General features: G+C 41.5%; 1 protein-coding gene across 1 annotated transcript; it reads right to left on the bottom strand.

Annotated features, from left to right (window-relative positions):
- Positions 1 to 444: 444 nt before the first annotated feature.
- LOC107688365 (protocadherin-1-like) lies at positions 445 to 8,589 on the bottom strand. Its single transcript, XM_016486018.1, is given in 4 exon segments — positions 445 to 787; positions 789 to 2,473; positions 3,128 to 3,946; positions 8,055 to 8,589. Coding segments are annotated over 3 exon segments (2,820 nt in total). The 5' UTR covers positions 3,920 to 3,946; positions 8,055 to 8,589.
- Between the last annotated feature and the right edge of the window lie 2,198 nt (positions 8,590 to 10,787).

The raw sequence follows: 10,787 nt of genomic DNA, 5'->3' as shown, positions 1-10,787 counted from the left end.
CAGTCTAACACATTTGGAGGTTATAGGGAGAGAGTTTTGGGAAGATCCATGAACTGTGAAAGCACAAACACAACACACAGCAACACATTCAAACAAATCTCTCCTTACGGAGTCAGGCCATGCCACTGTGAATTGAGTATTGAGGGTTTTTTTTCACACCTCAGGAGAAGTCTTTTCGAACAAACAAACTCCTCTTAATTAGTTTTTTACGGACCAGGAAGGAAAGCAGTGAAGCCAGTCATCACGCTCAATCCTCACTGGCAATAAACGGCAAACAAGGCCACTATGTTTACACTCATCAGAGCTTAAACTGGGAGAGCTTGAGCCAAGGATGTCACACGCACCTGAGCACATTGCCACGCGCACTGAGTCATCGGTGAGCATATTACCATTCGTTCTGTCACGCTCCACTCTCCGCATCTGTCACTAAATTTGGCTGAGATTTTAATTTTTAGCAGATGGGGACTGGGCCTGGAGCTGGATGGAGGGCAATGGGGAATTGGAACGGTAGTGCCTGCCTAGGTCAGGGCTTCCAGGCGGATATGTCAGAGGCAAATGAATCCTGGGGCTGTCGTTGACCCCATCAAGGTTAAATTTCAGACTTTTTTGAAGGCTGACTTCCTCATCCTCTCCAAGAGGTTTAGGTGACTTTGGTGGCTTACCTTTTTTACCCTTTCTCCCCTTGCCACTTTTTGGCCCTTGCTTGGGGGCATACAAATCTTTGGTCTCCTTCTTGCCAGCCTGATAACCACTCTTAGCTTCTCTTTGAAGGCGATGCCTGCCCCCCTCCCGCCACTCCAGCTAAACTGCCATATACAATGTTGCTTCTTTGAGCAGCCAAACCGTAATCTGGGTCTCCTGCAATATCCATGTCTAGTGGGGTGTACAAGCTATGCCCCACAAGTGCCTCCACATGACTTACGTTGGCAATGGTTTCATTTACGTAAATGTGTACCAAGGCAATGGCGTGGCGGGAAGGTTTGCCCCTATCGCTCACCTTTACCACCAGTCGATGCAGACCATTATGTTTTCGAGTTAGTTCCTTGGTTAATGTGATCTCACCATTAGATGGAGTGATATAAAAAAGGTCATGTGGATTTCCCCCAGCAATGCTGTATACTAGCTCAGCATTGGAACCAGAATCAATGTCCTCAGCTTCGACCACTTCCACAACACTGTCTGGAGCAGCCATAGGAGACAGACGTATGAAGGATGAGTTAGATGGTTTGGTGACAACAGGGGCATTATCATTCTCATCGAGGACATTGATGGTCACTCCAACGTAAGATGACCTTGGTGGATCCCCTCCATCTACAGCTTTCAAGCGGAATGTGTAACTGCTCTCCTTCTCTCTGTCAAATGAGATACTGGACAGAATAGTGCCAGTCCCATTCTGGATCACAAATTTGCCCACATCCGGTTCCACAGAAAGTTGCACTTGAGCATTCTCACCCTTGTCCATGTCCTGTACTGTTACCATGCCAACAGGGCTAAGGGGTGACCTGTTCTCCAAGACTGAGAAGCTGTATCCACTCAGCATGAACTTGGGATCATTGTCATTCCGATCAAGTACTTTGATTACAACTGTGGCAGTACCCTTTTGACTGGGAACCCCTTTATCTGCTGCAGTAACACGGAACTCGTAGCGCTCCTTGTGCTCACGATCAAGAGGGCTCCGAGCACGTATTTCACCTGAGTTAGGGTCAATCTCAAAAAGTCCCCTTGTTGAAGAGTCTGCAATAATGCTGTAGACCAGCTCTGCATTAGTGCCACTGTCTGCATCTGAGGCGACTACATCTACCACCTTTTCTCCTGGCTGGTTCTCCTCAGCAAACTCCACTTCAAACAGAGTCGGTGAGAAAATGGGGGAATTGTCATTTGTGTCAGTCACTTGGACTTTTAGCGAGTTAGTGCTGGACAGAGCTGGATTGCCTGAATCCACTGCCACTATCTCCACCCGGTAGTCCCTAACCCTCTCATAGTCCAGAAGTGTTGTGGTCTGCAGAAAATACTTCCTCTTGTTGTCAACTGATGAATCACTGGCTGGCCGAAGCTGGAAAGGAACATCACCAGCAACCACACATGTCACCACAGCATTCTCTCCCTCGTCCTTGTCTGAAACCTGGACCAATGCCACTGCAGTGCCTACAGGCATATCCTCTGAAATGTTTGCTACTCCATCACTATGGGTCACAAGACCAATGCCTCGGATTTCCACTGCTGGTGCATTGTCATTTTGGTCAGTCACATCAATAGAAACATATGTTTTAGAACTTTTGGGTGAGGGGCCTTTGTCTCGTGCAACGACATAAAACTTCAAATTGTTGATCTCCTCATAATCCAATGGGCCTTTGACATATATGATGCCTGATGAGCGGTCTATCCGGAGAAGTTTTGGCACAGGATCAATGGCCTGATGTAATGTGTATTCAATCTCACCATTAGGACCCAAGTCTGAATCATTAGCCTTCACCTGCAATAGAAAATATAGTTATTGAAACTTTGAAAATATAGTTATTTCACTGAAATACATTTAAATGAAAAGTAATAAAAAAACAGCTAAATGGATTTTACATATACTCAAGACAATGTACAAAAATCACTGTAGGACAAGACTGCAAAAAAACATTCATTAACATTCAGTGGGTTTTTAAACAGTGAATCTATTTATAACACAAAACTGGGAACATAGTCAAAGCATTGCATAACAGAATTTCTGGGGCACATGCTATCTATAAAGAGTGGGATTTCTTAAAAGAAACTTCACAGACTACTCAGATCATCTTAATAATTTAATCTTAAAAGTTATAGTGATTTATTATTTAACCAAATGAGCATGTAGGCTATTTTATTTAACCAAATTAATGTGTATTTTTTTACTTATTTATTCTTTAACTAGATGAACGTGTATGTGATGATCAAACTGGATAATTCAAATAATTAAGGAAAATGAATCTAGTAAGTCAGGCCCTGCTCCACTGATGTAAGGCATCAAAGTAAAGAACAGACAGCTGGGAGGTTGGAAAAGCAGCACTCATTAAAATTTCACACTTCAACATGATGCAACAGGCAATTTATCTAGCTTTGTTCGGATATAAAGGTTGACTTAGCATTTTTGCCATTTTACCTGTAACACAGAATGCCCAACTGGGCTGTTCTCTGCGACCTCTGCTTCGTAGGAGGATTTTTCAAATTGGGGTGCATTGTCGTTGGCATCAGCAATGACGACCCTTAGCAAGGCACTGCTGTAGCGAGGTGGATTGCCTCCATCCACAGCTTTGATGGTGAGATCGTAGGAGTCTTTCCGTTCTCGATCAAGGCTTCCCAACACAATGAGTTGAGGCAATTTTTCACCTCTGTCCTCTGCAACTTGCAGACCAAAGAGTGCTACAGCCTCTGGTCCTGCTGTTAAGGTGTAGTCAGCTACTCCATTTCTCTCTGTATCTTTGTCAGTGGCCAGTGGAATTGAGAAGAGTGCCCCCACGTGGGTGTTCTCTGGAACTGAGAGGGTTAGGACAGGTGAGGGGAACTGTGGTGTGTTATCATTGATATCCTGCACTTCGATCCTTCCCTCTATCAGCCGTGGACTCTGATTCTGAATAAGGTCTGTGACAGACACCTCAAACTCCAGAAAGCAGGGCTTGCCTTTATTACGACAATCCTTCAGTGTCTCTCTGTCTATGGGGATCTCAGTTGTAAAGATATCTCCAGTTTTGCCATCCACCCGCAGATAGGGAGCGCCCACCTCCAGTTTGTACAGGTGTCCAGTGTCTGGTAGGCCCTGGTCAGCCGCCAGACTGCCAATCAGTGTGCTCGGAGGTTGTTCCTCATGCATGCGGTATAGAATGCCACCCACCGCACCACTCAGCAAGTCCAGTAACAGTCCCCACAGCAGAAACAACACCACAGGGAGATCCATGGGCCCTTGGAGAGGTAACACCTCAGTCTGCAAAACAGTGTGGAAAAACATGTTAAATCGTAAACAAGTGTGTCATGTGGTACTCATTTGAACAAACATAGAAAAACTAATTTCCTTTTTTCTTTTAATTTACTTTACCAGTGAGGGACTAGCCAAGGGTGAAACAGAATGCACACAGCACACACTGTTTTGTGTACACATTGTGAGCACTAAATCCAAGGCTAAGAGTCGTAAAAGCTCTCCGGAAAATGCCTCTTCCCCCGACACCACTAAAAGCCTCCTCTCTCATTATCTTACATTATTTATCATCCTCATTTTTGAGCAGACGATTACTTGTATGTAAAGAAACACAATAAAGACCTACTGTACAAATGTCGTTCAAAAAGGTGTTTGAAACCATGGTAATGTTTTCAACTTCAGCCAATGATTTAGTACCTTAATTGCTACAACAATGCTTAATTTCTTCAATCTGGAAGTTACATCATCCCTATTAATACCACATAGGAAAATGTTAATTTTTAAGTCTTTTTTTAAGATGCTTTTGAAAATTAATGATTTAGAACACGCAATAAGACACTTCTTAATGGACTTTTTAATAAGAAGGTATGGGTTACTGTTAGGCTCGAAACAACAGCTCAGCAAGCTTTGTACTATTTACAAAATAAATTAAACCATCTTACATGCAGTTTATAATGCACTTTCTTCAACATATGCTTAATCCAATGCATATTCACAGCCAGTGATCGGGCTATTATTTTGGATGACTTCACTTTAATGAAGGTTACACTCATTTGATTGGCCCATAACGTAAAATAGGCAGTTTCTCAATGCAAAGTGCTGATGAGACAAAAGGTACGAAGAAGACTGCTAACACAGCAAAGGAACCATTCAGCATCACAGAATGTAAGCTGAAAGATTCCCCTCAGTGAAACACTGGTATATTAAGACGCTGCACTCTTAAGTCACAGAGCACCTTAAGGCCAGCCCTTATCTCAAAGTACAGATTTACTCAAGACAGATGAGGAATATCTGTCCTATCAAGGCTCAGAAGTTTCAGGCTAATTTACACACTGTAATGCTCATGTTTGATTTTCAACCTGCTAGGCCTCCTCATTAATTACTATCCTCTATTTTAGCATCTGCTTTGATCTGTATTCCCCTGGATCCAGGTTTCTCTCCTTTTTAAGCACCATATAGTTTTTGAGTTTAATTATTTTCTGAGTGAGATGATGTTGTGCCTTTAAAAGACAGTAGACAGTTTATTCATCTGGGGCACTTAATGCTACGGTCTTTGAAGACCCCATATGTTTATATGCAAAACATCCATGTAACATCTAGAATGGAGCATGAGTCAAACCAGAATCAATACAGGCTTTGCAAGCGGCCATGATACAAAGGAAAGTAAATAAGTGTTATACAAAATAGCTAAACACAAGAATGCATAGAAATCCAATCAGAAATCCAATTCCTTCGTATCTGTTAAGATTGGGAGTGCAGCATATTGATGCACTAATTGCCCAGGTATTGATGTGTCCTCTTTTTTCATTTGTAGGGCAGTCTCCTGTCGATTTAGCTGTGCTGATAGTGTATAGTGTAAAAACATGATTAGGGGCTGTGGCATAAAGCACAGCCTCTGAAGGCCCAGGCAATAACTTGCACTCATGGCAGTGGGAAGGTGGTAATGCAGTGAGCAACCACACCAGCAACCACATAAGTAATGCAGTGAGACTGGAACACTGGATCTACTGCTACAGAATACAGATATGTAAAAATGCTCCTAACGGTGGTGATATGTTGGCCCATGCATTATGTCTTAGTGGAGAAAATGCAATTTTGTGGTGTTTTGGTGCATTGTTTTTTGTTTTTGTTTTTTGTTCTTCTCAGAATTTATAAACCTTAATGGCTTTAAGTATGCTGCTCCAAATAACTGACTAGTGCATGTAATGATTTGTGACAAAAAAAAAAAAATGCAGGCAATAAACCTGCCTACAACTGAGGAACCTTCAAGCCAGTTCTACTGTATAACCACGCAATTCAAACTGAATAGAAATTCACTGACACAGCACTGCACTACATAGACAAAAGCACAATAACTACACATTTTGTCAAAAGTGGGTTATGACCGATATTGGGTCTCTTAGTCTATGGTCTGTCCTCTGACAGACAAGTCTAGCTGAACTATCCTCAGATTCAGAGAAAACAGAGTATAAAAATCAATCAAAAAAAATGAAGCTCTTTTTCCTCAGTTCCAGCACTGACATGGTTATTGCATTTTGCCTTTGTTGGGGCGATTCACAGGAAAGTGAAAACATTTTGCTGAAGATATGTGTAAGGGGGAGGTTCATTTGAGTGCTTTTTCATGCCACATTTGACAGGCTGTAGAAGCCATTATCATTTTAACTCCCTCAGCAGCCACAATAAATTGACAGAGATTCATACATGGATCTAGCAAATCGTAATAATAATAATATTAAAAATGTAAAACACGGAAACATGCTTTACATAAGAGACTCTTCAAACACCCCAAGAGCATAAGCACTTCATCTCATCCTGATAAGAGTCTACAAACACTCAACAAACTATTTAAGTGCTGTTGATTTTTAGCTATTCAGAGTCCCTCATGAACAAAAGGTTATTATAATAGCTCTGAACTCAAGTGTAAGCACCAGAAAATATGTTGATGAAAACATTAGCTATAGGGTCTGTTTCAAAGACATCAGTTGGTTTCATGCTGTGGAGAGGCAAAGAGCAGAACATATGTTCACTATGTATCACTTCCCTAGTGAACGCTGGTAAACACCTAGACAATCTAAACGAACCAGCCACATTCAGCCAGTGTATCAGTCTCACACAGTGCTGAGAATATTCAGAGGTCTGTTGAAAATCCAGCACAAGCACTTTCAGACAGAACCCTTAGTTGTACATTTCAAGCCTTGCTTACACTGCACAAGATGCCTGCAACAATTTCAGAAATGAACATGCAGGAGAGCCACCCTAAACAAGTTCTTAAGTCATTTTCACTTAAGTCATTTTCTTGAGACTGATAGTTCATGCAGACTGATAGTTCCTTTTATTTTCCCTGAAGTATTGTGACCTTTTATTTTTCTGCAGTGCTGTAAATCATCTGTTATCACATTCATTCAGGTTCAACAGGTTTAGCATTTCAGCTCAGTCCAATTAAATCAGTTACTCATATTATTAGCCATACCTTTCCCTATGGACAAACGCTGGGTCATTTTACAGGCAAATGAATTCAGAAATGTCTGTTTAAGACCATGCATCCTTTGCATAAACTCATTAGGAATACTATAATTTCTTTTATTGTTAAGTGCATTATTAGTTTGCTTTTTTTTTGTTATTGGTAGCTTTATGATAATGTATGTAGTAATAATAATACTAATACTAATACTTATTATTATTATTAATATCATCTCACAGGGGGTTTGTCTTGGATTGTATTTATTTATTTATTGTAAACCCCACTTTGTAGACGCACACCATCCTTTCCTTTGAGCTCAGACAGGGTTGTGGGTTGAGATGGTGGATGGGGGGATCCTGTAATCAGTTTTACAGGGATTTGACCAAACATTGATCCTGCTGTTGACCCAGCCAGCCCAGGTGGGCGCTCGACTGCGATTTCCTTTTTATCTGCAGCCCAGTGGAATAAAATCCAACCTAGTGCGGCTACATGACGAGTTACTAACGATAATAATGTTATACATGACTTGCACTCGCGCACGGCAAACAGCACATTCAACTGGTCGTTCGTCAACTATCTTCACCGCAGCTGGATCACGAAACGATCCGCAAAACGTTTACAGCACTAATAAATAAGAATCGTGAATTCGCGTCGCATTAAATACTAGTGGCAACAAACAAGTGGTTATTTGTATTTAAACCTAAACAGCCCGATTGATTCTGCGGCACATAAACCCCGTCTAAATGCGGTCAGAATCTCGAAATAATAAGGGCTGCCACACATATCACTGAAATCGATAGGCACTTCAAAATCACTATAGTTTCTGCAGTGGCATACCGCTGCGTATCGAAGATTTAAATATGAGCCAACGACATAACGAGCATTCCCCTCAGCTGTATTAATTTTCCAGTGGCGTCAATAAAGTGCATTGCCTACCTTCGTCGATCACTTTTTTCCTGCCGAGACCGAGGCTTCTTGTCTGAGGATCAACTACAGTTGATGTTTCCTTCGTGGTTACAAGGACCCCTAAACACCTGCTTTAAAGAATCCAGACATCAAGAAAACATAACATCCTTTCGTTTGAAACCAATCCATAAGTGAACGCGTTATTTTCCCACGCCATTCCCACGACTCCGCGTCAGTTTGAAAACGTCGGCACTCATTTAAGTGTTAATGGATTAGAAATTACGGCTGATGATGGGTGTTGAACTGTCTTTTCTGTTGTTTCTCAACACAAGAACAGTTCTAATACGAGCGACTCCCCCCGGTTCAGTCCATAAATCCTCAAACATTCATTTTAGGAGAGTACAGGTTCTCACAAATTTTGACAGTGCAGCTCGTTATTCGTTATGGAATGATAGCGTAATCTACCGGAAATAATGTAAAAATGTAACAGTACATGGCAGAACGTATGGAATCGGGTTTTCGCCCTTCGCTTTCCTCAGAAGTAGACTATCAACGCAGTTTTGGCACAGGGGTCTTCTCCGCACAGGGTTAATCCTGCATTTCTATGCATGCGAGAGAGTGAGTGAAGAGATTTCTCAGCACCGCGCGCTGTCGCCCCTCTAGAAGCGCGCACAGGCGGACGCGCAGACCGACAGGAGGTGGGGCTCTTGTGCGCCACAGGCTGTTTGATGAAAAAGGCACAATTAGGTTAGGAAAATAATTGTTAATAGCCTAATATATATGGCCCATATCCTTTTGTTTCATTGCTTCCTATTAGCAAGACAGATTCGTGACCAAATCGGGTCAGACCTCTTCAATGAATTGTTTTAACCAGTTCACACAACCAGAATTTGACTGAATCGGTTCACGAGTCATTGAACTTTCTTGTGTTCAAAACAACACCGCCGTTATCGGACCGAGAAATGTGGTCTGATAGTAACAACACCCTTCGGAATGAACTGAGGATTTGACGGATGGACCTAAAAGCGAATTACTTAAACAGCAGAAAATCAGAATGTTAATATACAAACGAAAATTTCCAAATGCTGCAAGTTGTTATTTTAATGAGCCGAGTTGGCTATATAGGAAATGGACTGGTAGACATAAAATTTACAGTAAAAATGCCTTTAAATAAAATGTAATCAAAAACAGGGACCACGTGATGGCCTTATTAAAAATATCACTTTAACCGGTTTTGGAAACTGTTCCAGGGAAAACGATTCGTTTAGAGGTGATTCGTACGCATCACCATTTCGTTTAGCAAATGTTTTTTTTTTTTTTTTTTTTTTTTTTTTTTTTTTTTTAATTAAAGTTGTTAGTTTTAAAGAGGTGGCTTCAAAGTCTTTAAGCATCAGAGCCTTCCAAGGGTCACCCACGGGGCACTGCTGGCTGTGTCATTACTTTCTCGTGCATGGATCATAATACTGAGCAATTGGGTCATAAAATGTGATGATTATTGATCGATTTGGAATCGCATCCAATGAACAAATACAGTTTGATGCATTCAACAGTTAAGAGCTGAGCGCTCTTTGCTCTTTTGGCGCCACCCACGGGCGTTTGAATGTACACACGGCTGGCAAAGCGTGTTCACGTTTGCTCTAATCTACCCTATAAATCCACTCCCCCATCGCCCACGCCCACGCGCGCGCGCGCGCACACACACACACACACACACACGCACACACCGACAGAGCCGCTGTTGTTGTTCTTATGCTGAAGAAAGGATGCTAGATCGTGTAACAGAAGACTAGACTTCATCCCTGAACATGCCGTTTTGAAATGGGCACATATAGGAATGAATGGAGATGTGTGATTAAGCTTTGAATGAAGACACTCGACAGCAACAACAACAGAAAGGAAACATCTGCTGCATCTATGTCATGTATGTTTATTTCTTGGTTAAATTTGGGCAGGTGTGGGCTCATGCCATAATGACAAATGAAATCATAATGAAATAAAAAAAACACTGCCTTGTGTCACAGCTACATTTACATGCAACCAAATGCATGTAATCCGATTGATGACTTAATTCTGATTGAAAATCCTTCATGTAAACACCTCAATCAATTCAATCGAATTGAAAGGGGTGGTGTAGACATGAAATAATCTGATCAATAGAAAAAAAAAGCATGTACAGGGGCGTGTTTAGAGTTTTGGGGGCCCTAACAAGTGGTACCCGAGGGGTCCCCTTGGTAGAAATCATGTTCTGCAGAGGCCTCCCTGGACTGCGGGGCCCCACTCAATTGTGTACTGAGCATGTAAACGCTTGAATCATCTTAATCGGATTCAAAAACACCTTTTATGCATATTTACATACATTTTACGTTGTACGAACATGCCTGTTTATTTCCATCTTTCATCTTACGAACTGGTCAGTGGAGGAGACAGAATATGTACTAAATGTGTGCGAAAAAAGCTCTTCTGACATATGTCAGCTTTGTTTTTAGATGTGTCATCAAAGCAAAAATCACAATTGCACTCACAGTAGCTCTGGTGACGTCATTGCGGTGACTTTATCCAGTTCTGAATGCAACAAACGGCATCTTTAAATGAATATGTGAATCGGACTGTAAAGTTTAGGGTTTATATAAACAGCACTTTTAGAATATAAAAGCAGATTGGATTCATTCTGATTGGTGAAAATTGGTGCATATAAACATTGTGTCTAAAACTCAGTGTTTTGTTAGCATCAGTGCTATATTATCATAGTCATTTAAGAGCCAA

The sequence above is a fragment of the Sinocyclocheilus anshuiensis genome, unplaced genomic scaffold, assembly GCF_001515605.1.
Source record: "Sinocyclocheilus anshuiensis isolate Anshui unplaced genomic scaffold, SAMN03320099.WGS_v1.1 scaffold205, whole genome shotgun sequence".
In the NCBI taxonomy this organism is placed as follows: Eukaryota; Metazoa; Chordata; class Actinopteri; order Cypriniformes; family Cyprinidae; genus Sinocyclocheilus; species Sinocyclocheilus anshuiensis.
The sequence above is the reverse complement of the archived record's forward strand: the minus strand, read 5'-3'. Positions and strand labels throughout refer to the sequence as shown.